General features: G+C 46.7%; 1 protein-coding gene across 3 annotated transcripts; it reads right to left on the bottom strand.

Moving 5' to 3' along the window:
- Positions 1-396: 396 nt before the first annotated feature.
- On the bottom strand, positions 397-23,570 carry CSRNP2 (cysteine and serine rich nuclear protein 2). 3 transcript variants are annotated; one of them, XM_008003249.3, is made up of 5 exons: positions 23,300-23,570; positions 16,268-16,504; positions 13,340-13,599; positions 7,811-8,107; positions 397-3,858 (listed from the first exon to the last, which is right to left on the bottom strand). In XM_008003249.3, exons 2-5 carry the CDS (start codon positions 16,416-16,418, stop codon positions 2,935-2,937), a joined length of 1,632 nt encoding a protein of 543 aa, XP_008001440.1. In that variant the 5' UTR covers positions 16,419-16,504; positions 23,300-23,570; the 3' UTR covers positions 397-2,934. The 3 variants fall into 3 exon arrangements, with proteins under 3 accessions (XP_008001440.1, XP_037853035.1, XP_037853036.1); XM_037997107.2 differs by having other exon boundaries at positions 23,190-23,570; XM_037997108.2 differs by lacking the exon at positions 23,300-23,570 and adding an exon at positions 16,731-19,624.
- Between the last annotated feature and the right edge of the window lie 4,306 nt (positions 23,571-27,876).

The following is a 27,876-nucleotide window of genomic DNA, read 5'->3' on the forward strand; positions in this document are numbered from 1 at the left end:
TTTAATTGGTTGGAATAAAACCTTCTGATGGGATGGAAGTTTTGCCGAAACTGATTTGAAGTTGATCTCCTTGCTGGACACTTTAAGATGATAACAAGGAAAAGAGAATTTCATATAGTTAATGGAATGAGAAAATGGGAGCCTAGAGTAGGGACAGGGCAAAGCTCCAACAGACACAAGCAAGGCCTGCTTCAGCTGAACAGGTACACAAGGGCATATGACCAATCCAGCTCTTGGTAGTCCAAAGAGAATATTCTATTTTTCCATCACAAAATGTTTCTATTGTTAACATTAATTCCTAACTGACCTAATTAGTTTTATAACGAAGCTGGAGAAGCATCCTTTTTCTAACAAGTAACTGAATTGTGGCCTGCCGAGACAAAGAGCAACACACCATTCTTTTGAATATTTCTTTAATATTACATTTAAATATTCTCTTTAAATACAGCATTATCACAATGTAAAGAACCTAAAGGGGAGAAAATTATTTTCAGAGAACCAGACAAGCTTTGGATTCACATTGAAAATACTACCTGTGTACAGTATGTGAGAAAGGAAATTGGAAAATAGTAGGAGTTGTGGTGAGAAGAGTCATTTATCTAGGCCTAGACTGGGGCTGAAGCTGTCTGCTTCTGTGATCAGAGGCCTAGCTTTCCTAGCAACCATGAGCTAGAATTCCGTCCAACTCAGGTAGCACCAGAAGTGAGATGGACTAGGTTGTAGAGAAGGCCTTTTGCTTGACAAGACAGTTAATGCTAAATGTTAATGTTTAGCACTCAAAAGTTTGGGATCAGTGTGAATCACAACTGTAGAGTTAATGAAGGGGATGGACTTAGATTTAAGAAACGACAGGTTTTCAGAAACATCAATTATCTTATGGGTTGGCAATGAGCTTAATAATTACAGATTCATATTCCTGGTTTGATCCCAAAAGCTAACGTGTTCCTCACTGTGCAGCTGGAATCTACTTCCTAGATTAAGCTGGAGCCTTCCTGCAGAGGCAATGTGCAGACCTCACCCTCCCCTTCTGACACAAACTTTGAAAAAGATTCTTTTCTCCATAAAGCCAAATTCCCAATTAAGCTTCAGTCCTGTGTTTGCAGGTACCAGTCTAAGGTAGGGGAGTCTAGTTCAGTTCTGGATAGCTTCGAGATCTCAGGTACTTAAGACTCTCAACTCGTGAGGCTAGGGGATGGGGAGAGATAAGGATTTATGTACTTAAGTTCCCCTCCAAACTAAAACCAAGCAGACACTGGAACAAATAGGAGAGGCAGAATGAACTAACAATGTATGTGTATTAAATACAAATCCTTTCAGGCTCAGAGTTTAGAGACTTCAGGGGTGAAATGCTTCTGCGACATACATGGTTTCTGTAAGACACCAAGGCCTTAGTATCCCACAGAAAAGGCTTTATGAGGAAGATAAGTAGTGTCTCCCCCCAACACAGTTTTTCACTCGTGTGTGTGTGTGTGTGTGTGGTTAATAAACCATACCAGAAGTAATGTATGGTGTAAAGGATGCTTGAGAAGAATAGTTTTGCTCCCTACTGCCTCCATTTTAGAACAGAGGCAAAGATTGCTAATAAAAGGAAATCAGTGCTGTTCAATGGAGATCTTAGAACATAGGATGAACAGGAACCATATTCCCCCTGATGTATTTGATTCAGAGGTAAGAACTGAATCAAACTGAATGAGTTCCATTCTATATGCTTCAAAGGTTATAATTAGAACTTGAATCCTTTGGAATCTGGGAATTGCATGTGGCATTTGAGAACTGGCGTGGCTTCCAATTTTTATACATCATCAAGATGGAGGGGTCCAATAAACATTTGCGATTCTTGGACGTGAACTAGAACAGTGTAAGAACTCTCTAACCTGGTATGTTGAAAACAACCATGAGGGTAGATACAGGAAAAAAAAGAACAAAAACTGGTTGGTGACCTTAAGATTGCCACATCCTACATTCCACTAAAGCTCAGATCTCACAAAGAGGGAAAAACCTGGGTGAAAAAACAAGCACAGCACAAATATGTCATCTTTCCAAATAGCAAGCAGCCTGTTCCCGCTGCCTCCTTTGGCCAGTTAATGCTCCACATAGGCCTCCTGTGGGATGGGTGAGCCCCAGCCGAAAGCTGCCTGACAGTGCTAGCATCAGATACGTACAGAAGGCTCAGGCTCTTTATAGCACATCCCCAGCCAATCCAGCTCTTTTTCTCCAAAGGAAAAAGGATGGAGGGAAAAAAAGACATAGACAAGTTTAACTCTAGTACTTAAGAACATGTGGAAGAAACAATTCAAGTTACAGACCAGGAATCCCCAGTGTGGGGAACAGGTCGGAGAACACCAAACATGTCAAATATTAACCTGTTTACCAAATAGGGGATTGAAGGAAGGCAGGTTAAATTTTTGTAAATCCTGGAGATTTTGTACAGAAGCAGAGACCCTTCCACTCCCTCCTCCCGAGACTCGACCAGGTGACTTTCTAGTCTGAAGTATTATGACACACCAAAATGGGGTATCAGAATAGCCACCGAGAAAAATGAGCTTGTACTCTGCCTGGGGCTTGGGAGAGAAGGAGCTTTGCCATGTTCTTCAAATTCTCGTATTCTGGTCCCTACAGAAAGACTAGCTGCTTGAGTTACCCAGCTTCTCCTGTGAGATCCTAGTTCTTTGTTCCAGTGGCCCAGAAAGCTCAGTGTTCAGCACTATGCAGCTTTCTCTGCCCCAGGATCCCCAGATCAAGCTGAGGCTGGTCTCCTTGGTACTGTTTCCCTTTTAAAAAATACTCAAACAATCCTTTCCCACCCATTCCCCAAAGACCCCAATAAAATAACATGGGAGCAGCAGCTGCTTCTACAGTTTTGTTTTGAAATGGTGTTAGATAAAATAAGGGAATAAATAGAGAATGGGTAAGAGGCAGGACCTCTAGCCCCTATCACACTGCCAGAGGGAGTTCTAAGGAAGAATCTTCAGGGGGCCGATCCTCATTCTGCTGGGAGGTCTTCACCACCCCACAGCCCTCTTCATTGTCCGTGCGGAAGGGGAGGCTTGAGGGGGACCAGGAAGGGCGGAAGTCTTCACTTTCAGGCTCCTCAGGGTTACAATCTTCGGGCAATAGCGCTTCTAGGGTGGGCGTTTTCCCCACCTCTGATTTACAGAGGGCAGTTGGGTCTGTGGAGCTACAAGCCACCAGTGAGGTAACAGGGAGAGAGAAGACATTCAGATCCTTCTCCTTTGGGAAAGAGGCTGAGCCTTCTTCTGTACCAGGCTCTCCTTTCACTCCCAAGACTGGCCTCTGCTCCACTTGATAATAGACCAGGGGCCCACTGTTCAAGTAGGATGGGCTGTTCACCGCTGAGGCAGTTGGGTGGTCTGAGTTCTCGGTAAAACACAGGACAGAGGAGCCTGGGGGCAGCTGAGCCTGGATGAGAATGGGGGCTGTAAGGCCTGGGCACAGCTCTTCGGGGACAGCCAGGGGCTCCTCCAGGATGCACACACCCAGGCTCTCAATGCTCGAGTCCAGGGTGGCACTAGAGCCGCTGGAATCTTCTTCTGCCTTGAGCCGCTCCAGTTCCTCTGCACTCTGCAGGTGCATCACTGCTGTCTCATTCTCAGCAATGAACTCCTGGAAGTCCTGGGTCTCAGAGCCCTGTGCTCCTGTCAGGCTGCAACTGGCAGTGGGGGAGGGCTCCTCATCTGGGGCTGCTGGGCGGCTCACCTGCCGCTTGCTCTCCAGCTCCAGCTTCATAATGGTGTGGAGGTAATGAGTCCGGACCCGGATTGGATTAAATTCAATGCGCCCTGCCATGTTCCCACAGCCATCCCGGGAGCAGCCACATGGAAAGGACATGCGATCCACCTGAGTGGGGACAAGAAGGTTGGGGCAGATGAGACCTACAGTCCTAACAATGGAGATAGGAGACATCAGTTGGCAAACAGGCAGTTGGGATTTGAGGTCTCCTTATAAGAAGAAAAGCAACCAATTCAAAGCATAGCATGCAGTGTGAGCTAAGAGAACACTAGATAGTAGTTATCAGACCACTTGCATTTCAATCCCAGCTCAGCCATTAATTAGTGGTGTGACCTCAAGAGAATCATTTATCTCTAGGGCTTTGTTTCCTCTTCCAAATAAAAAGTAGACAAAAATCACATCACAGGGTCCTTCCAGTTAAGAGTCCACAGATACTTCTCTGAATGCTGATAGTTTTCACAGAGAAAATTTACGAGCCTCAGAGACTTTTTCAGAACTTAACCTGGTTCACTGAGACAACAAATGGCTGGACCCAAGCCTATGGCCTTCTGCAATGACAGGCATGGGACAGTGAATGGAAGATCTTGCTACTTCAAAAAAATACATTCTGGGGAAACTAAGCAAATATGCCTTAGTTTGCTAAGGTGCTAGAACGCAGGTTCACACAGTGGCCAATTTTTTAGCTACCTGCTTTATTTTCCCTGAGGGTTGACTAGTTTAGTTCTGAAGCAGTTGCCAAGATAATTAACTTACAGACCAGGGATAATCTGGAAAGGAGATGCTTTCTACCTCCTTATCACTTTCGTATTCCAAACAGGAAAAACACATAAACCAAAAATAAAAGGAAAAATTAAAACCACAAGCAAGCAAGTATGTACAAATCACAATGTCTTTCTATGATACTGACTTACAGAAATCTCCAGTGCAGTTATACCACTTTTTTTTCCTTTGGAGATAGGGTCTTGCTCTGTTGTCCAGGCTGGAGTGCAGTGGTGCCATCATGGCTCACTGCAGCCTGCAGCAATCCTGGGCTCAAGCAACCCTCCCACTCAGCCTCCTGAGTAGCTGGAACTAGAGGCACAAAGCACACTACATCTAGCTAATTTAAAAGATTTTTTTTTTTTTGAGACGGAGTCTAACTCTTGTCACCCAAGTTGCAGTGCAGTAGCATGATCTTGGCTCACTGCAACCTCTGCCTTCTCGGTTCAAGCAATTCTCCTGCCTCAGCCTCCTGAGTAGCTGGGATTACAGGCACCTACTATCACTAATTTTTGTATTTTTTTGGTAGAGACGGGTTCACCATGTTGGCCAGGCTGGTCTCAAACTCCTGACCTCATGATCCACCTGCCTCAGCCTCCCAAAGTGCTGGAATTACTGGCATGAGCCACCATGCCAGGCCCTAATTGTTTGTTTGTTTGTTTTTGAGATGGAGTCTTGCTCTGTCGCCCTGGCTGGAGTGCAGTGGTGCGATCTCGGCTCACTGCAAGCTCCACCTCCCGGGTTCACGCCATTCTCCTGCCTCAGCCTCCTGAGTAGCTGGGACTACAGGCGCCTGCCACCACGCCCAGCTAGTTTTATTTTCGTACTTTTTAGTAAAGACGGGGTTTCACCATGCTAGCCAGGATGGTCTCGATCTCCTGACCTCGTGATCTACCCGTCTCAGCCTCCCAAAGTGCTGGGATTACAGACTTGAGCCACCGCGCCTGGCCGCCAGGCCCTAATTGTAAAATTTTTTGTAGAAATAGGGTCTCCCGGCCGGGTGCAGTGGCTCACACCTATAATCTCAGCACTTTGGGAGGCAGAGGCGGGTGGATCACGAGGTCAGGAGATCGCGACCATCCTGGCTAACACGGTGAAACTCCGTCTCTACTAAACTACAAAAAGAAATTAGCCGGGCGTGGTGGCAGGCGTCTGTAGTCCCAGCTACTCGGGAGGCTGAGGCAGGAGAATGGCATGAACCTGGGAGGCAGAGCTTGTAGTGAGCCGAGATCGCGCCACTGCACTCCAGCCTGGGCGACAGAGCGAGACTCCGTCTCAAAAAAAAAAAAAAAAAAAAAAAAAAAAAAGAAATAGGGTCTCGCTATGTTGCCCAGCCTGGTCTCAAACTCCTGGGCTCAGGCAGTCCTTCCACCCCAGCCTCCCAAACTGCTAGTTACAGGTGTGAGCCACCATGCCAGGCCCAGCTGCATCAATTCTTAGGACTGTTATCAGGTGTGTGTGTAACAGAATAACTCATTACGGGACTTTGGTCTGAAAAGCAGTATCTGGCCAGATCTACCACAAGTGTTTGTTACCCAGCTAGAAATAAAGGGTTAGGAGAAATCCAATCACAAGGACTCAACATCTACACCCTCAGTAATTAAGTTCCAGATAAATTTCATTCTTTGGGATGGTATTGTCGTTTTCAACTGAAATGTGTCTTAAACTGTCCCCCATTAGAGGGCCAACAAGGGGCCAGGCACGATGGCTCATGCCTGTAATCCCAGTACTTCGGGAGGCTGAGGCAGGCAGATCACCTGAGGTCAGGAGTTCAAGACCAGCCTGGCCAACACAATGAAACCGTGTCTCTACTAAAAATACAAAAGTTGGCTGGGCATGGTGGCTTGTGCCTGTAATCCCAGCACTTTGGGAGGCCGAGGCAGTCAGATCACGAGGTCAAGAGATTGAGACCATCCTGGCCAACATGGTGAAATCCTGTCTCTACTAAAAATATAAAAATTAGCTGGGTATGGTGGTGCACGCCTGTAGTCCCAGCTACTCGGGAAGCTGAGGCAAGAGAATTGCTTGAACCCAGGAGGCAGAGGTTGCAGCGAGCCGAGATCATGCCACTGCACTCCAGCCTGGCGATAGAGCGAGACTCCATCTCAAAAAAAAAAAAAAAAAAAAATTACAACAATTAGCCAGGCATGGTGGTGCACACCTGTAATCCCAGCTACTTGGGAGGCTGAGGTGGGAGAATCACTTGAACCCAGGAGGTGGAGGTTGCAGTGAGCCAAGATTGCACCACTGCACTCCAGCCTGGGTGACAGAACGAGACTCCGTCTCAAAAAAAAAAAAAAAAAAAAAAAAAGGGCAGCCAAAAAGACATGATACTTTCTCTTTCATGTGACTATGGTTTTAAGCTCTGCTAGGCCATGTCTGATCCTGAATTATAAAGCTCTGAATACTATTTTGATTTTTCAAAATTGGAATAAAGGTACTAAGAATAAGTGTTTGCAGATAGAATCTATAGGCCCCCATCATTCTCTAACTTTTTGAGACAGGGTCTTGCTCTGTCGCCCAGGCTGGAGTGCAGTGGCACATTCATAGCTTACTACAACCTATGCCTCCCAGGCTCAAGTGATCCTCCTCCCATCTCAGCCTCCTGAGTACCTGGGACTACAGGCTGATGCTACCACGCCCGGCTAATTTTTGTATTTTTTGTAGAGATGGGGTTTAGTCATGTTGCCCAGGCTGGTCTCAAATTCCTGGGAGGCAATCTGCCTGCCTGCCTCAACCTCCCAAAGTGCTGGGGATTACAGATGTGAGCCACAGCACCCAGCCCTGCTTCCTTTTATCTCAAGGAATCAGTATTTAGGAAACAGTTACTAAATGTTAAATGTACTAACTCCCCTTCATCCCTCTGCTAACAGCTGCTTCTTGTCACCTCTGAGAAATGAAACAAAAAAAGATGAGATACCTCCACAGCCTAAGAATCCTGTCATGCTTGTTTTCTTTTAAAGAAAAAAAAAATTTTTTTTTTTTAAAGAGACAGGGAATCACTCTGTAACCCAGGATGGAGTGCACTGGTGTGAACTCAGCTCACTGCAGCCTCAATCTCCTGGACTCCAGAGATCCTCCTACCTCAGCCTCCCAAGTAGCTAGGATTAGAGGTGTGAGCCACCGTGCCTGGCCATGTGCTCTTTGCTTACTCTGTTGATGGAGGAGGGTTGTGGAATTGGAGAGTGTTCACAGCCACAGGGGAAGCACCCCTGAATGGGCCTCCCATGTTCAGTGGCACCCACACCTCACCACGCTGACCCTGGTGTAGATATACTATCTCAGGCCAACTTGGACGGACCTGGCATTTAATCCCAGCCTGGCTGCAGGCACACGCTTCTGGGTCACAATACAGTCGGCAGTCACAACCACATTCTTCCCGTGACAGGCGGATGGCTCGAAGTTCTTGCTTCTCTTCAGCATCAATGCGGTGGACCCCAGAAGCCCTCAGCAGGGCCCGTCGCCGTTTGGTGGGCAGAGGCTGCAGGAAGAAGTAATCGTCCACCTCCACATTTTCCACATCAATATCTTCATCTGACACATCATCCAGCGTCAGGCCATCGGCCTCCACCGACTCCACTGTCCCATTCTTGGTCAGCTGCCAAGAGACAGGAAAGGTTAGCCTCATAGACATGAGTGGCATGCACCTCCTCAATGACCATCCCAGAGCAGCGCTGTCCCTTGAACACAGATATTCATGGGAATATCTGTGCTGTCCAAAATGATGGCAGCTGCTAGCACATGTGGCTACTGAGCACTAGAAATGCGGCAACTGGAAAACTGTCATTTTATTTATTTATTTTTTTGAGACGAGTCTTATTCTGTCGTCCAGGCGGGAGTGCAGTGGTGTGATCTTGGCTCACTACAACCTCCGCCTCCTGGGTTCAAGTGATTCTCCTGCCTCCCGGGATTACAGGTGTGAGCTACCAGGCCTGGCTAATTTTTTCTAATTTTAGTAGAGACAGGGTTTCACTGTGTTGGCCAGGCTAGTCTTGAACTCCTGGCCTCAAGTGATCCACACACCTCGGCCTCCCAAAGTGCTGGGGTCCACTGTGCCAGCCCAATTTACATAATTTTAATGAATAGCTGTATGTGACTACTGGCTGCTATATTTACTAGCACCGGTCAAAAGAATAAATCCAGAGTAGGAAGATGGGAAATCTTATGCACCATGACCTTTCTGGGTCCAACCTTCTCAAAAACCCGTCTCATCTTCCCTCCTATACGAAAATCTATTTCCACAAACGTACCCTCCATTTCCAGACACGTGTCCCCTAATTTACGCTCACTTGCCTTCTAACACAGAGAGAAAAAGGTACATGACTGGATGATGCTTGGATATACAGAAAAATGTGAAACACCTTCAACTTGCACCCACTGCATGCAAAACTACGTTCTTGAAAAAAAGGGCACATCGAAGTATAGTAAAAGGCTACCAGGTCTTTCATCAATGAACCCAAATCCCCACAGTGTGAACAATTATCTGTGCATGCACTTAAAGAGCTCCATTTTACTGTCAGGAGAAAAAGCAAATATATTAACAGATATTAAAGAAGGCCCTTAGCTGAGAAAAAATGTATTCCTTCTCCTTTCTAACTTTTTTTTTTTGAGACGGTCTCACTGTCGCTCAGGCTGGAGTGCAGCGCATGATCTCGGCTCACTGCAATCTCCGCCTCCTGGGTTCAAGTGATTCTCCTGCCTCAGTCTCCCAAGTAGCTGGAAATAACAGGTGCCTGCCACCATGCCCAGCTAATTTTTGTATTTTTAGTGGAGGCGGGTTTTCACAATGTTGGCCAGGCTGGTCTCAAACTCCCGACCTCAACTGATCCACCTGCCTCCGCCTCCCAAAGTGCTACAGTTACAGGTGTGAGCTACTGCACCGGGCCTAATCCTTTTTTATTTGACTTCAAAGAAAAGCTGTATGTGAGGAAAGGTGGTATCAATAACACTGAGTGTACTAGGTACAGGCAGAAATCTGGGTTTTCTGGGCTGGGATGGATAGAGAGCCAAGAAAGGGAGTCTCAGTGGAAGGACATCTGTCATTGAAGACAAGCCGTGGCTGAAAGAGTTCTGAAAACTCACTAGAGAATTCAAGTAAAGAAAATGAGGCCTCATAATCCCTGGGGCTCTGGAAGCTGCTAGCAGGATGAAAGCCACGTGACTGGAGCCTTTGGTTGATTTCATCAGACAACCACAGAGTAGAGCTGGTAAAGGGACAACTCCTGGGAGAGACGTGATGCAACAGACTTGGGTAATCAGCTACACACCTGGTTTTCTTGTTTGTTTGTGGGGGAGGCGGTAGAGAAATGAAAAGTAACGTGGGGCTTCTGGAGGTTCCCTAGTCAGTGTTTTCAGTACTAGGCAGGCCAACTACAAGGGCCTTTCTGTGGATCTCAGGATTGCTCCTGTCTACATCTCCAGGGTTGACCTCCCCCTAAGCATCCCCTCTCCTACTGTCCTCTCATAGGCAAAGGATTAGAGATGTAACACAAGGACACTCATGTAGATGTGAGAATTTAAATATCAAGATAGAAGTGGCATTTCACATCAGTGAGAAAAGAGTCTTCTAGTTATTAAATGGTACTGGAACAACTGGATATTTTCTGGGGGAAAAAAGATTCCCAATTTATACTGTTCATGATAATGAGTTCCATATGGATAACAGGCCAAAATACAAAAAATGAAATAAAAATATTAGGAAAATTATGATTAAAATTGCAGAACACCAAGCAGCTGCTGGAACAACCCCAAAGGAAGACAAACATTAGATGGTACATGAGAGATGCAGAATGTACATTTTTTTAAACCAACTGCCTCTCTTATAGAGGGCTAAAAACAGCCTGGGGCAGTGGCGCATTACTGTTATCCCAGCACCTCTGAGAGACTAAGGGGGAAGAATCGCTTAAGGCCAGGAGTTTGAGATCAGCTTGGGCAACAGAACAAGACCCTGTCTCTACAAAAATTGGCCGGACACGGTGGCTCACTCCTGTAATCCCAGCACTTTGGGAGGCCGAGGCAGGTGGATCAACTGAGGCCAGGACTTCGAGACTAGCCTGGCCAAAGTGGCAAAACTTCGTCTCTACTAAAAATAAAAAAATTAGCCCAGCATGGTGGTATATGCCTATAATCTCAGTTGAGGGAGGCTGAGGCACAAGAATTGCTTGAACCTGGGAGACGGAGGTTGCAGTTAACCAAGATTGTGCCACTGCACTCCAGCCTGGGCAACAGAGAGAGACCCTGTCTCAAAAGAAAAAAAAAAAAAAACTACAAAAATTAACCAGGCGTGGTGGTGATGCAGCTGCAGTCCCAGCTATTTAAGAGGCTAAGGCAGGAGGATTGCTTGAGGCCAGAAGTTTGAGGTTACACTAAGCTATGATCAGGCCTCTGCACTCCAGCCTGGGTGACACAGTGAGACTCTGTTTCAAGAGAGGGGAAAAAAAAAAAATCTAAGCAAAGAATAAACTAGCTAAGGTAAAGCAAGGGCTTCCTCTTGACATATAAAGATAAACCTGGTGCAGTGGCCCACACCTGTAGTCCCAACTACTTGGGAGGCTGAGGTGGAAGGATCGCTTGAGCCCAGGAGTTTGAGACTAGCCTGGGCAACAAAATGAGACCCCATCTTTAAAAAAACGAAGTGCTGTATTAGATGTCATCACTGCTGGTGCTCACTAAACATCCTGCTAACAAGTAGAGCTTCTCAATCTGTCTTGGGTTTGCCTGGCTTTGTCCCTAGAATTCCTGTAAGTGGAGAACACAGAACAGGATGGTATACTGTTTTGACAGATCATTCCTCTGCCAGATTTAGGAGAGAGGAGTTTTCTTCTAGGGAAAGGAAGCAATGCCTTCAGTGCAATTGATGAGAACAGTGTTTATTTGCCCAGCTGTTGCTACAGCAGCTGGAAGGTGATAGGGTCAGTGATGGAATTCCTAAGACAGAGGAAAGGGAAGCCTGAATGTCATTCTAGAGTGAGAAAAACAGGTGTAGGGCTTTAGGAATAGTCTGAGGGAAGTAGACATAGAGCTCTCAGAGAAAGAAAGGCATGAGATGCTCTGGTTAGCCTACATCCTCTACCACCAGTTCTCCAACTACAGCACATTCTAATGTGTCTCTCTCATGACTCTGGAAATAATGGAGCTACCTGTTTTAATATGGGTCAGCATGCTTTGGGCTCCAAAGAAACCTGGCCAGGCTTAAACTGGTGTTCTTCAAATTTGGAATCAGGATCTCTGGGGGAAATTGTTGAGAATTAGTAGAAACTATAGCTACGGGAATACCAAACAGTGCCAAGATAAAAAATGGGTGGCTATGGGCCGAGCGCGGTGGCTCACGCCTGTAATCCCAGCACTTTGGGAGGCCGAGGCAGGCGGATCACGAGGTCAGGAGATCGAGACCATCCTGGCTAACATGGTGAAACCACATCTCTATTAAAAATACAAAAAAAAAAAAAAAATTAGCCGGGCGTGGTGTTGGGCACCTATAGTCCCAGCTACTCAGGAGGCTGAGGCAGCAGAATGGCGTGAACCGAAGAGGCGGAGCTTGTAGTGAGCCGAGATGGCACCACTGCACTCCAGCCTGGGCAAAAGAGCGAGACTCCGTCTCAAAAAGAAAAAAAAAAAAAGGGTGGCTATGAAGAGGCATCTAAGGTGGGTCTTTTCCCAGTCTCTCTCTCTCTCAGAGAGCTGGTGCTGTATCAGGTGGCAGGCATAGTATTACACAAGTCTAAATAACTATTTGATAATGCTGTTTGTATCTACAAGATTATCACATAAGGGTGATGGGGGTTATAGAAACAGCAGGATCCTTTCAGAGAATGTGAAATATCCAAAACCTGTTCTGTGCATCCAGTCAAGGGACAATCATTTGACCAGAAATTGAAAACTGTGCTTCCTTGGGTTCCAGGGTGACAGACCTGAATGCCTGGACATATTCACATTTTAAACCTAAAAAAAGAAAAAATTGGGGGAGGTTGGGCATGGTGGCTCATGCCTGTAATCCCGGCACTTTGGGAGGTCGAGAGGGGAGGACCACTTGAGCCCAGGAATTGAGATCCCGTTACTATTAAAAAAAATACTAGCCAGGCATGGTGACATGAGCCTGTGGTTCCCAGCTACTTGGGAGGCTGAGATGGGCAGATGGCTTGAGGCCAGGAGTTTAAGGCTGCAATGAGCTGTGATTGAGTCACTGCACTCCAGCCTGGGTGACAGAGAGAGACCCTGTCTCAAAATAAAACACACATACATACATACATACATAAAACTGAGGAAGGCAGTGGGGGTTTGGGAGGAGGAAACTTTAGGGAAGCCATTTTGCTATATCTGGTAGCCTCCCCTGCCAGATAAAAAGAAGGGAGTCTCGGACTAAGATTTGATTCCAAATCTGAGATTTCTCATTAGAAAGAGTTGAAATCTCTATACCCCAAGGACAACAGTCAAATTAAAAGAAAAAAAAAATTGGTTGGGTGTAGTGGCTCACACCTGTAGTCTCAGCACTTTGGGAGACCAAGGCAGGTAGATCACTTGAGACCAGGAGTTCGAGACCAGCCTGGGCAATATGGCAAAACCCTGTCTCTACTAAAAATACAAAAACTAGACAGATGCACACCTGTAATCCCAGCTACTCGTGAGGCTGAGGCACAAGAAATCGCTTGAACCCGGGGAGGCTGAGGTTGCAGTGAGCTGAGATCATAACAGTGCACTCCAGCCCCCTGGGCGACAGAGCAAGACTCTGTCCCGGAAAAAAAAAAAAAAAAAAAAATCAACCAACCAACCAACCAATGAACCTAAATGGTTTCCTACATGGACAACAGCAGACCCCAGACCCCTTAGGCACCTTCATTTTTTTGGCGTGGAGTTTCTCTTCCTTCAGGTGCTCACGCAGAATCTCTCGATGGTTCACCTCCTGTTCCTGGGCAAACTCACAGAGTGTGTAGCTCCGTACAGAGTTATGGCGCTGGGCCATGCCCAGTGAGCTACCACCCTGGCTGGGCACACTGGTAAAACCCTGGCGCCGGGCAAAGTAGTATACAGTCACCTGGTCAAAGCGTACATTCTTCCTCCGCAGCTGCTTCTGCCGCTTCAGGATGGATGTGGCTGAGAAGGGAGCACAGAGAGATGTTTTATTTATTTTTCTATTTACTTACTTATATATTTATTTATTTATTTTTGGCGTCTTGCTCTATCACCCACGCTGGAGTGCAGTGGCGCGATCTCGGCTCACTGCAAGCTCCACCTCTCGGGTTCACACCATTCTGCCTCAGCCTCCCGAGTAGCTGGGACTACAGGCACCCACCACCACGCCCGGCTAATTTTTTGTATTTTTAGTAGAGACGGGGTTTCACCGTGTTAGCCAGGATGGTCTCCATCTCCTGACCTCGTGATCTGCCCGCCTCGGTCTCCCACAGTGCTGGGATTATAGGCGTGAGCCACCGCAACCGGCCATATTTGTCTATTTATTTAGAGATGGAGTCTTGCTCTGTTGCCCAGGCTGGAGTGCTGTGGCGCCGTGTTGGCTCACTGCAGCCTCCGCCCCCGGGGTTCAAGCAATTCTCCAGCCTCAGCCTCCTGAGAATCTGGGATTACAGGCGTGTGCCACCACACCCAGCTAATTTCTGTATTTTAGTAGTGACGAGGTTTCACCATGTTGACCAGGCCGGTCTTGAACTCTTGACCTCAGGTGATCCGCCCACCTCGGCCTCCCAAAGTGCTGGGATTACAGGCGTGAGCCACCGCGCCTGGCCAAGAGATGCTTTATTAACTCAGGGATGACCTGTTTGGGGAGCTTGCTCGCTCTCATCCATCTAGGCTCTCAACTCTTCTTCTCTAAACGTGCTCTCTATACCTAGAGAACTGTCTAATATCTGCAAATCCTAAATGCTCTGTCAGAAGGGACCTTGAACCTCAGCTGGTTCATACCACTGCCTCCAGACTGACTATACCTAAACAGATGACCACAAAATCCATTTTTAGACATCAGCTGGGAAGAGGATCTCTAGGTAATCTTTTCTGGATATAACGATCTATAGCTTTACTGTCCAATACAGCAGCTACTAGCCACATGTGGCAATATCAGCTAATTAAAATTAAATAAAATTTAAAATTCAGCTCAGGCCGGACATGGTGGCTCACGCCTGTAATCCCAGCACTTTGGGAGGCTGAGGCAGGCGGATCACGAGGTCAAGAGATCAAGACCATCCTGGCCAACATGATGAAACCCCGTCTCTACTAAAAATACAAAAATTAGCTAGGTGTGGTGTGGTGTGTCTGTAGTCCCAGCTCCTCGGGAGGCTGAGGCAGGAGAATCACTTGAACCTGGAAGACAGAGGTTGCAGTGAGCCAAGATTGTGCCACTGCACTCCAGCCTGGGTGACAGGGCAAGACTCCATCTCAAAAAAAAAAAAAAAAAAAAAATTCAGCTCAATTATACTAACCATATTTCTTTATTTTCTTTTTTCCTTTGAGACAGGGTCTTGCTGTGTCACCCAGGCTAGAGTACAGTGGCACAATCACTGCTCACTGCAGCCTCAACCTCCCAGGCCCAAGTGATCCTCCTACCTTAGCCTCCAGAGTAGCTGGGACTAGAGGTGCACGCCACCACACCCAGCTAATTTTTGTATTTTTTGTAGAGACGGGGTTTCACCATGTTGCCCAAGCTGGTCTCAAACCCCTGAGTTCAAGTGATCCACCCACCTCAGCTTCCCAAAGTGCTGAGATTACAGGCGTGAGCCACTGCACCCGGCCACTAACCACATTTCAAGTGCTCAATAGCCACATATGGCAACTGGCTACTGTTGGACGATGCAGATACAGAACATTTCTATCGTAACAGAAAATTCCATTCGACAGCACTGATCTGCAGCAGGGGACAGCGAACTGTCAAGGGCCAGACAGTAACTATTCTAGGCTCTACAGGCCATGAGGTCTCTGTTGCAATAATTCAACTCTGCCACTGTAGCGTGAAAGCAATCACAGACAATGGGTATGACTGTGTTCCAACAAAACTTTAGTTTCAAAACAGGCATTGGGCCAGATTTGGCCCAGGGGCAACCCCTCATATATAGTATCAGAAGTTCTTTCCCAGAACTAACAGACCCGTAAGAATTAAGAAATCTTGGCCAGCCACGGTGACTCACGCCTATAATCCCTGCACTTTGGGAGGCTGAGGCGGGTGGATCACCTGAGTCCAGGAGTTCGAGACCAGCCTGGCCAATATGATGAAACCTTGTCTCTACTAAAAACACAAAAAATTATCCGGGCGTGGTGGCGGGCGCCTGTAATCCCAGCTACTCAGGAGGCCTGAAGCAGGAGAATCACTTGAACCCAGGAGGCAGAGGTTGCAGTGAGCTGAGATGGCGCCACTGCACTCCAGCCTGGGCAACAAGAGCAGACTCCGTCTCGAGAAAAAAAAGAATTAAGAAATCTGGATTTGCCCCAGTTGTCCAAGCAGCAAGCATTTATATCCTGCTACAGCTCAATTTCCTGGAACTCTCTGGGACTCTGGTGGGGGCAGGGTAGAGTCCTGGACTCCTTCTTCAATCTAATTTAACCCATTCTGGGAACCAGCAACCCACAACACAAGTAAAATCAGCTAGAATAAATCAGACTTCAGTCTACAGTATTAGAGAAATGAGGTCCTCCAAAGAGCAAGGAAAGTTGATGATTAAGGGCAAATCCCCAAGCCACACAGAAGCTGCTTCAAGCTGCCATGGGTTCTACTGCTTGGGGAATGTGGGTATAGGCAGGGAGGGAGCAGCTTACTCACGTGTGAAGCTGGCAGTGGTAGGAGGGTTGAGGCTGTCGCAGCTGTCAGCACTATCGCTGCTGGAGATCTCATCATCCGAGTTGGAAACTGATGAGCCCACATCCACATCATCAAACTTCCTCTTGAGACCCGAGCCCGTGAATGCATCCATTGGTTTCAAAGGGGTTTCCTTGGGGAGCCCAACAAGTTGGCCCCAAAGCCCCTGCTCACCACCAGCTAGCCAGGTACATTAGGATTCTGCCCAGGGAAAAAAAGGAATCAGCATTCCTGTCCCAAGACAGACCCCTCCCCAGTCTACACACACAGCTCTCTAAAGCACGCACCTCACCTAGCACTGATGTCTGCTTTCTCAATACTATGTTCTTTCTCTACTAGCTCTGGCCAGTATTCTCCTACTTTCGTTTCCCAACAGCCCCTCCATTCTCAGTCACTCTTAGAATAATGAGATGGGTAGCAGCGGCACCTTTCCCAGTGGAGGGAAGGCCTTTGCTTCCAATCCAGCTGGGGTCTAGGCTTCTTAGCCCAGGAATCACAGTAGCTGCTCTTCTGATCACATAGGAAAGCTCTCCAAGGGACCAGTGAGAAGAACTTGAGATCAAAAACACAATTATCACTGCTACTTGTTTGGTTGGCCAAAAAAAAAAAAAAGGGGAAAAAAAGCAGAATTAGGCTTTGCCTAAACCAAGACTAGACCCAACTATTTACCTATTTTAGAGACAGTGTCTCACTGTGTTGCCCAGGCTGGTCTTGAACACCTAGACTCGAGCAATCCTCCTGCCTCAGCCTCCAGAGTAGCTGGGACTACAGGGCACGTGCCACTGAACCCGGCTAGACCCACTTATTTTTCCTAGCAATAATACAGCCCGGCATTTCCCAAAGTGCCTATCTTATGGTATTAATAGCTTTTACATAGAAATAGGACTGCTGTGTCAAAAGGGTTTTAAAAATTGCCTATAGTGGAACCTCTTAGAGGTTTTTAATATACTAATAAGGATGGTGACGGCTGAGAGAACACAGAATGCAGTGTTTCTACAAACCTGATTATGGAACCTACTGTTTCCAAGGTATTTTAGAGTGCAAATAATGCTTGGAATACACTTTGGGAAATACTGCTCCAGGCACTCAATTTTGAAGGACATTAGCAGTCAGGAAAACCCTTTACCCAGATCTTCACAAGTGTAAAGTGTCTCACCAGGCTTCTATAAAGGTCAAATTTGGTACCAAAGAATGGACCCAAGATTAGAATCTGCATGGCTTCAAAACCCAGAATCTTTCCCAATCTCATACTGCTCCATAAAATAGGGCTCATCTGGTCTGTCACCATCCTCTGTGCAAGGACATCGTAGCTTTACAATCTTTGCCCTCTATAAAGAAATCAGCAAGGGGAAAACGAATAGCAAGAGAAGTAACAATTTATTCTGGTTATATCAATATGGCAAGCAGTGTTGTTTTCAACACGCTTTAATACAACCAAGGAGGCTGAGATAGTCCATTTCCTAGGTACAAATCTTTTTCCTCCATCTTTGGATTTAAGTTCCAGAAGGACACGAATCTGCTCAGCAGAAATGCTGTCAGAGCGGGAGCCATGTGTGATGAGACACGAACCCTCCCTTGCCTCAGTAATGCCAGAATCTCCCCAGACTATGATCTCACTAGTTGCTAATTATGCAGCAGGAATAACAACACTGCCCAGAACGACAGGGCTGCATTACTGCAGAGCAGCTACCCAGAATATACTGTGGTGTTAAGAGATGCCTGCTACAGAGCTGTTTTTCTGGACTGTGTCTGTTGGAAGCAATTTGCCTGCTCTTGGATCAGCTCTACAAAGTCAACCAGACCTAATAAGTACCTTAGAGAAAGTATTTCCTAATCTATCCAGATTGCATCCAATTCTGCATTCAAGTCACGAGATGTACCTAAGAAACCTCAGCCATCAGAAGTCTCAGACAAGCACATTCCTGAAATAAATTTGGCCAGGGAGGAAAAAAAAGAATAAAATATTTGATAAAAATTGTAATTAAATTAAAAAACACGCCCAAAGTATCGGTTCAGTTCTTCAGGTTACTGATCTTACCATCAGAGGTCACATTCTTAGGGCATGGTAAGAAAGAAGCAAGCCGAGGGCTTTTTATGGGTTAAGATTTTAGCTGGGTTTAAAGATACCCATCAACAAGAAGACATTTATGCAGCCCACAGACACATGAAAAAATGCTCGTCATCACTGGCCATCAGAGAAATGCAAATCAAAACCACAGTGAGATACCATCCCACACCAGTTACAATGGCGATCATTAAAAAGTCAGGAAACAACAGGTGCTGGAGAGGATGTGGAGAAACAGGAACACTTTTACACTGTTGGTGGGGCTGTAAACTAGCTCAACCATTGTGGAAAAGAGTGTGGCGATTCCTCAAGGATCTAGAACTAGAAAGACCATTTGACCCAGCCATCCCATGACTGGGTATACACCCAAAGGATTATAAATCATGCTGCTATAAAGACACATGCACACATATGTTTATTGTGGCACTATTCACAATAGCAAAGACTCGGAACCAACTCAAATGTCCATCAATGATAGACTGGATTAAGAAAATGTGGCACATATACACCATGGAATACTATGCAGCCATAAAAAAGGATGAGTTCGTGTCCTTTATAGGGACATGGATGCAGCTGGAAACCATCATTCTCAGCAAACTATCACAAGGACAGAAAACCAAACACCGCATGTTCTCACTCATAGGTGGGAACTGAACAATGAAAACACCTGGACACAGAGTGGGCAACATCACATACCGGGGCCTGTTGTAGGGTGGGGGAAGTAGGGAGGGATAGCATTAGGAGATATACCTGATGTAAATGATGAGTTAATGGGTGCAGCACACCAACATGGCACGTGTATACATATGTAACAAACCTGCACATTGTGCACATGTACCCTAGAACATAAAGTATAAAAAAAAAAAAAAGATACCTAACAACAAACAAACTTCTCATTCCATTCTATTGTAGCAGGGAGGGAGAACCACTTGTGACTGAATACTTATGTTGGTGGATTTTTTAGAGATAGAATTTACGGTGGCTCACGTCTGTAATCCCAGCACTTTGGGAGTCCGAGGCGGGCGGATCACCTGAGGTTGGGAGTTCAAGACCAGCCTGAACAACATGGAGAAACCCTATCTCCACTAAAAAAAAAATTAGCCAGGCGTGGTGGCGCATGCCTGTAATCCCAGCTACTTGGGAGGCTGAGGCAAGAGAATCGCTTGAAGCTGGGAGGCAGAGGTTGTGGTGAGCCAAGATCACACCATTGCACTCCAGCCTGTGCAACAAGAGTGAAACTGTCTAAAAAAAAAAAAAAAAAAAAAAAAAAAAGATATATAATAATGTTGCCCACTGAATTTAATTTTGCCTCCCCACTTATCAGCCATATGAGAAATCTGACTGAGCTAAAAATCTGCTTTCTCAGAAAGGGTTTGAGGCCCACCTCAGTTGTAACTGAGCTCCAGTTAGTGCTGCTACTAGAAAAGTGGCCTTTGGCCAGGCACAGTGTCTCACGCCTGTAATCCCAGCACTTTGAGAGGCTGAGGGAGGCAGATCACTTGAGTCCAGGAGCTCCAGACCAGCCTGGGCAACATGGCAAAACCCCGTCTCTACAAAAAATACAAAAATTAGCTGCGTATGGTGGTGTGTGCCTTTAGTCCCTGCTACTTGGGAGGCTGAAGTGAGAGGATCACTTGAGCCCAAGAGCTCCAGGCTTGCAGTGAGCTATGATTGCACCACTGCACTCCAGCTGGGCGACATGTCAAGCGAGACCTTGTCAAAAAAAAAAAAGAGGGAGGGAGGGAAGAGAAGAAAGAAGGCAAGCAGGCAGGCAGGCTTTTTCCTCAGCCTGGAAACACTCAAGGATTTATGACTGGAAGTAAATGTCTACTTCTGTTCTTTCCTCAGGTGTCCCCGGGCTTCTGGTAGCATCTCCTTTGAATATTTCTCTCTAAGCCCCATATGAACTTGGGTCTGCTCCAAAATCATCTTTATTACTAGAATTCTCCACGGTCTTAACCCGGTTGCCCTCAGGAGTATCAGTTCTCTCTAGGTTACTTTTTGTGAGCTTGGATGCAGCAAGGATTGCTGGCTACTTGTTCTATTCTCCTCCTCCTACTTCTGGAATAGTGGTTTCTGGGCAATGACAGGAGATAGGTAAGAAAGAAGAAAAAAGATGTGACACCTAGGAGAAAAGTATTTTCCTTAAGCTGTCTGAGAATAAGTAGAACCTATGGCTATGTGTGTAAATAACACGTATACTGACTTATGGTCAAACTCTTCCATTCACGTGGATGGCACTCAGGGAAATCCTCAAGGAGACTCCATTGCACTCTTCACCCTACCCAGGCTGTTAGCAGCATTTTCTCTGACATTAGCTCCATTATTTTTTTAAAAAGAAAAAAGATCTATTATGTCCCAACAACCAATATAAGATTAAATTTTAACCCAGCTCCCCTTGTCCAAGTCTCTGATATGAACTTGACTTTTAGATAAAGATGTTCACTGGGCACCAAGAACAAACCTCCTGTTCACTTCCATTAGTGCCCTGAAGAAATCCTTCTTTGGGAGGCTGAGGCAGGAGGATTGCTTAAGGCCAGGAGTGCAAAACCAACTTGGCCAACACAGCGAGACCCTGTCTCTGTATTTTGAAAAATTGGCCCGGCATGGTGGCACATGCCTGTAATCCCAGCACTTCGGGAGGCCAAGGCGGGCAGATCACTTGAAGCCAGGAGTTCAAGACCAGCTTGGCCAACATGGCAAAACCCTGCCTCTATTAAAAATACAAAAACTAGTTGGGCATGGTGGTATGTGCCTGTCGTCCCAGCTACTTGGGAGGCTAAGGCGGGAGGATTGCTTGAACCCAGGAGGCAGAGGTTGCAGTGAGCCGAGATTGCGCCACTGCACTCCAGCCTGGGTGACAGAGCCAGACCCTGTCTCAAAAATAAATAAATAAATAAAATAAAAATATTTTTTTGAAAAAAGAAATCTTTCTTTGCAATACTAACAGAAGAGTTTCCATACTTTCCAATTCATCAAATTAATCTTTCAAGCTACGACTAGAAAAATCAGTCATTCCTACCTCTCTCAATTATTCATTGGTAGAGGATCAATGCCCGTGTTCAAGAGATACATTTGTTAAGTTTTAGCACCTGGGAATGCAGGTAAAAACTGACAGTTAACTGTCAAAATGACCAACTCAACAAATGCTTTTGGAGAAAATAACGCAACCCTCTTTAAAGCTTATAAATGCCAGTGAAATGAAAGGTCAGTTGACACTTTCTGGCTACATGTCTAATGGTCTTTTCTCAAGGGTTTCTAGCTGAAGATTTCCCAATGGTATACGAAATAGTTAAGATCCAGAGCATAGAAGACATCAGGCTAGCACCTAATAAAGAGGTCTACCAGCATATGTGTATTTTAGTACTAGATCTAAGTTTTTTTTCAGGACTATAAGGATTCCTATAACCACCAAAACAAACAAATAAAATTAAAAAAAAAAAAAAAAAAAAACACAGCATATGTGAGACCAGCAAGAGGGACTGCTCAGGCAAAATTTTCTGGAAGAATCTATTTGCAAAGTTTAGGTAATATGTGTCTTCTTAAATGAGTCCAAAATAATAAGCTGCATCTCACAGGAGAAAGCGTCTTCACTTGACTGGAACCCAACCTTCTGCGAAAGGTCAAGGAATCAAAATCTCCAGTAAGATGGTCAGGGCTACCATCTGTAGCTGGGTTGGAGGAAGGAAGGCTTGCTGCTGTGTTATGATAAATCTGAATAAAATAACCAGTCCTGTTTCTCCTTTTACAAGATACTGTAGTTTCTCAAATACTATGAATTTCATGGATCCATGTGTCTTTGTGATCACCAGGATCATGAACTTATAAAGCGCTCAAATGAAAACCCCTGGCTTAAGCCAGGTGTTTAAAGAAAGCCGTGCACTCACCACCCCCACTCCCTGATTTGTACCCATTCGCTAACACAAGGTTAGAATTTTCCATGCCTAAACTACCATTGTGTGGAAGACAGAGCTTTGTGGGAATTGGAACATGATGCTGCATTAACTCTCAAGGATATCCAGTCATTTATAACACAGGCACAACCAACATCCTGGCTTTGCGGATTCGCAAGACAGAAAGCCAGTGAAGAAAAAATCTGAACTATGGATTTACCTTGAACTGAAAACTGCAGGACAAGGGGACAGTGTTGTCTTGTGGGGATAACTTCTAGCATTTCATTTTGAAGAACAGTTTGTGTGTCACACTGTCACTCTCAACCCCTTTAAAAGGATGAATCAAGACCACAGCCCTAAAAGGGAAGGGTGGCAGTTGGCTGCGTGTTTGGGCCTATGAAAAAAGATCAAGCTAGCAACCAGGGCCACTGATGCTTTCATTTTCCCACACGACGCCAAAAACACGGGAGGCATCAGGAACAGGAGCGAAGGGACATGTCAAGTCACCAGTTCCCTTTAATGAACACTCCTTCCGAACCCTTCAGCCCTCGGTCGACCTCCCTCTGATTCCTGCTAACCTTCCCGCTCATTCCAATCCTCTGCAGCCCCTACCCAGCCTTCCTCATCCCTTCCTGCCTGCTACTCACAAATTCCCAACCACTCCTCCCACATTTTCCTCTGTTCCCCCTCCCCTTCCTTCACTTTCCTCCATCCTACATCATTCTCCACTCCATTCCGAACTCAATCCTCATCCGCAATCCTGCAGGCTTCCAAGCCGCCCATCGGTCTCCCGCGAGCTGCCCCCGCAGTCCGGGCCCGCGTCCTCCGTGCCCCTCGCTCCCACGCCTCTTCCCGACTCCGTTCCTCCCCAACGGCACCCGACCTCCCCGCCCCCCGACCGCTCCCGTCCGAGCCTCTCGTTTCTGACCCCTCCATCCGCACGGCTCTGGGCTTGACCACTCCTCCACGGCCGCCCGAGGGCCGATCCCGAGAAAGGACGAGGCGGCACCCTCCGCCCCGCACCCCTAGGCCCATTACCGGCCCCGCCGCAGCTGCCTCCTCCCGTGATGGTCTCTGCCGCCCCCGCTGCCGCCGCCGCCGCCGCCCTAGCCCGGGTGGGAAGGAAGGAGGAGCGAGCGAGTCCCGGGCCCCGCGGCGACGGCCGGGGAGCTTCCAGGGCGGCAGGGCGGGGAGGGAGGGCGGTGGGCAGCCCAGCCGGCAGGCAGAGAGGGCCGGGCGGCTCCGGCAACTCGGGCGCCCCCGGCAGCAGACGCCCAGAACCGCCCCGGCTCCGGCTAACAATAGGCTCCGGCCGCAGCGCACTGGCTCTTATAGGCGCCGGCACGTCCTGACCGAGACCCGGGGCTGGCTGGGAAATGGAGTCTACGTGCCGGCTCCACACCCAGCAGCATGCCGGGAGTTGTAGGCGGTGACTGCTGCAAAGCCGAAGCCGGCGGGCAAACCCGCTCCGGAGGCGGCAGCTCTGCTGCAACCTTTTAATCGGGGAGGAGAGTAGACTCTCAGTTACAGATCTTAAAAAAACGAATTCTCCTCCAAAGCTCCCTTTTCCTTTCGCCAGTACCATACGCCATTAGGAACATGATCCCGCCTTCTCCTCGCTCATGGGGTCTTAGTCTTCAGCAATATGACTTATTGCAGCCTGCCCAAGTTATAAAGAATCAAGCAATATCTTGAGTTATCTACTTATATGAGGAACTGCTTTGAGTGTTTTCTTAAAAAAAAAAAAAAAAAAAAAAAAAATTGCTGCAGGGCGCGGTGGCTCACGCCTGTAAATCCCAGCACTTTGGGAGGCAGAGGCGGGCGGATCACGAGGTCAGGAGATCAAAACCATCCTGGCTAACACGGTGAAACCCCGTCTCTACTAAAAAATACAAAAATTAGCCGGACGTGGTGGCGGGCGCCTGTAGTCCCAGCTACTCGGGAGACTGAGGCAGGAGAATGGCGTGAATCCGACATCGCGCCACTGCACTCCAAACTGGGCCAAAGAGCAAAGACTCCCTCTCAAAAACAAACAAACAAACAAACAAAAAATTGCCATGATCTCAAGTTTGCAAACTAATTTATTTATTTAAATAGAAAAGGGGTTTTCGCCATGTTGCCCAGGCTGGTCTTGCACTCCTGGGCCCAAGCGATCCGCCCGCCTCGGCTTCCCAAAGTGCTGGGATGATACGCATGAGCCACCCTGCCCTTCCGCAACCTATTTTTAAGAAAGGGCACCGGTCGCGGTGGCCCATGCCTGTAATCCCAGCACTTTGGGAGGCCGAGGCAGGCGGGTTATGAGGTCAGGAGTTCGAGACCAGCCTGACCAACATGGTGAAACCCCGTCTCTACTAAAAATACAAAAATTAGCCGAGGGTGGTGGCAAGTGCCTTTAATCCCAGCTACTCCAGAGGCCGAGCCAGGAGAATGGCTTGAACCCGGGAAGCGGAGGTTGCAGTGAGCCCAGACTGCGCCATTGCCCTCCAGCCTGGGCAACAAGAGCGAAACTCCGTCCTCCCCCCCAAAAAAAAGAAAAGAAAAGAAAAAAAGAAAGAGGAAAACCAAGATTAAAAAGTCAAAAGTTGTATGTGATTTGCCAAGGACACATTGTCTTGGTTTCTTCTCTGTTGTCTTTCCCTTGAACTATAAGGCTCGGCAAGCTCTAGCTGCATTCTCTTGTCCCCTGCCCCCCACCATGCCCCCTCATTTTGTTCTGTCATCTTGTTTGCTTCTACTTTCCCCCTTCCATACTCTGCTTGAATACACTGGCCTCGTTGCAGTTCCTTCAACAGGGCAATCATTCTCTTACCTCAGGGCCTTTTGTCTGGCTTCCACCAGCTAGCCACATACTTACTCCCTCACGTAATAACTGCTCAAATGTCCCCATATCTGAGATCTTCCCTAACCATATTTCTTTTTCCCTACATTAAGAGACAGGATCTCACTCTGTCACCCAGGCTGGAGTGCAGTGGCCCAATCACGGCTCACAGCAAACTCAAACTCCCGGGCACAAATACCTAACCATATTTCTAAAATGGTGCTTCTCCTTAGTTTCTATCCCTGTGCCTTACATTTCTTGTTAGCATCCACCTAACGTATTTGTTTTTGTCTTGTCTCACTTGACTAAATTTGTGAGAGCAAGGAATTGTTTTTGTTTACTGTATCCTCAGCACACAGTACAAAGTCTATAGTTGACATTTAAGAGCATGATAGATATTTATTGGATAGATGGATGAACAGCAAGATTTAAACTCAGGTTAGGCTGATTCCAAAACCTGGTGCATTTTTCACTGCAACCAAGAAACTATGAAGCCAGATCCACTAGCTACCAAGCCATCTCAGCTTTAGAATTGAGAGGTTGGATGGCTTGGGAAAAAATGCTAAGAATTTCGGTTCTCTCCCCTAGGTGACATCAGAGACTCCAAGAAGCTAGGACACTACACTGCAAAATAAAAAAGCAGCAGATCAGAAAAAAGCAATCTTTTGGTAACATGCACTTATCATCTCCCTCTTTGCTGAAATTTAGATGCAATATAACAGTGATCAAGACCATGGATCCTGGAGTCAGACCGCCTGAATATAAACCCCACTTCCTCTACTTACTAGTGGCATGACCCCAGGCAAGGGACATAAGTTTTCTGCCTTAGCTTCCTCATTTGCAAGACGGGGATGACGATGTCTATCTCATTGGGTTTTGTGAAGATTAAACAGCTGATATATTGGAAAATGTTTACAACAGTCAGTGCTGTGTAAATGTTAGCTATGTTTAATCATAAGCTTTCTATTCAGTTGTGTAGAAGGTTTGGTTCATGATCCCATTCTTCCTGTACATACAGAAGACAAAAGGGAAGAGAAAACTATACTAGACCACTCTATAAAATCAGTAGGCTAACAAAAACCAGCCTAATGCCCATGTTGAGGATGCTAAAAAAAAAAAAAAAAAAAAGTGTCTCATATGCTTACTCATCCAGTGTTCCAGCAGTCATGGAAATTCATCAGGGCACCATCAGCCCCAGCGACCAATGCATTAACCTCAATTGGTTAATGCCACCAAATTAAAAGATAGCCAAACCAAGGCTAGCACATCCTTTGAGAAGACAGCAGAATTCAATTTGGGAATAAGCTCTTAATCAGTTAAAAGATATCTGGACCAGGCATGGTGGCTCACACCCGTAATCCCAGCACTTTAGGAGGCTGAGGAGGGAAGATTGCTCGAGCCCAGCAGTTTGAAACCAGCCTGGACAACATGGAGGGAGACTCTGTCTCAAGAAATTTTTAAAAATTAGCCAGGTGCAGTGGCATGCACCTGTGATCTCATTTACTTGGGAGATTGAGGTGGGAGAATCACTTGAAAACAGGAGGTCAAAACTGCAGTGACAGCTGTGTTCATGCCACTGCACTCCAGCCTGAGTGACAGAACAAGACCCCCTCTCTCTCTCTTTTTTAATTAAAAAAATGTAATAAAATAGAGACGGGGGTTCTCCCTGTGTTGCCCAGGCTGGTCTCGAACTCCTGTGCTCAAGCCATCTGCCAGCCTCAGCCTCCCCAAGTGCTGGGATTATAGGCCTAAGCCACCACACCTGGCAGGGACTCTGTCACTAAAAATAAAAATAACAGGCTGGGTATGGTGGCTCAGGCCTGTAATCCCAGCACTTGGGGAGGCCAAGGCGGGTGGATCACTTGACGCCAGTTCAAGACCAGCCTCGCCAACATGGTGAAACCCCGTGTCTACTGAAAATAGCTGGGCATGGTGGCACATGCCTGTAATCCCAGATACTTGGAAGATTGAGGCATGAGAATCACTTGAACCCAGGAAGGCGGAGGTTGCAGTGAGCCGAGATCGCGCCACTGAACTTCAGCCTGGACAACAGAATGAGACTCTATCTTAAAAAAAAAAAAAAAAAAAAAAAAAAAAGGGCCGGGCGCTGTGGCTCAAGCCTGTAATCCCAGCACTTTGGGAGGCCGAGACGGGCGGATCACGAGGTCAGGAGATCAAGACCATCCTGGCTAACCCGGTGAAACCCCGTCTCTACTAAAAAATACAAAAAAATCTAGCCGGGCGAGGTGGCGGGCGCCTGTAGTCCCAGCTACTCGGGAGGCTGAGGCAGGAGAATAGCGTGAACCCGGGAGGCGGAGCTTGCAGTGAGCTGAGATCCGGCCACTGCACTCCAGCCTGGGCGACAGAGCGAAACTCCGCCTCAAAAAAAAAAAAAAAAAAAAAAAAAAAAAATCATGTCCTGACCAGTGTTTTCTTTTTCTTTCTTTCTTTTTTTTTTTCTAGTAGAGACAAGGGTCTCACGTTGCCCAGGCTGGTCTTGGACTCCTGGGTTCAAACAATCCTCCTGCCTTGGCCTCCCAAAGTGCTAGGATTACAGGCATGAGCCACCACGCCTGACCCTGGGAAGTGTTTTATACTTTGGTCTTCAGCTATGTCTGTGTGTGAAGGTGATCTTATAGTCAATAGTATCCTTAGATTATTGAGCTAATGAACAGTTGTATTCAGTATAAACTGTTGCACACTCATAATCCCTTTAAAACTCTCAAATAACCCTATGAATTAAGTATTACCTCCTTTTTAATATTTAATTCATAGGGTTAAGATGATAAAATTGAGG

Source organism: Chlorocebus sabaeus, chromosome 11 (assembly GCF_047675955.1).
Source record: "Chlorocebus sabaeus isolate Y175 chromosome 11, mChlSab1.0.hap1, whole genome shotgun sequence".
NCBI classification, from domain to species: domain Eukaryota; kingdom Metazoa; phylum Chordata; class Mammalia; order Primates; family Cercopithecidae; genus Chlorocebus; species Chlorocebus sabaeus.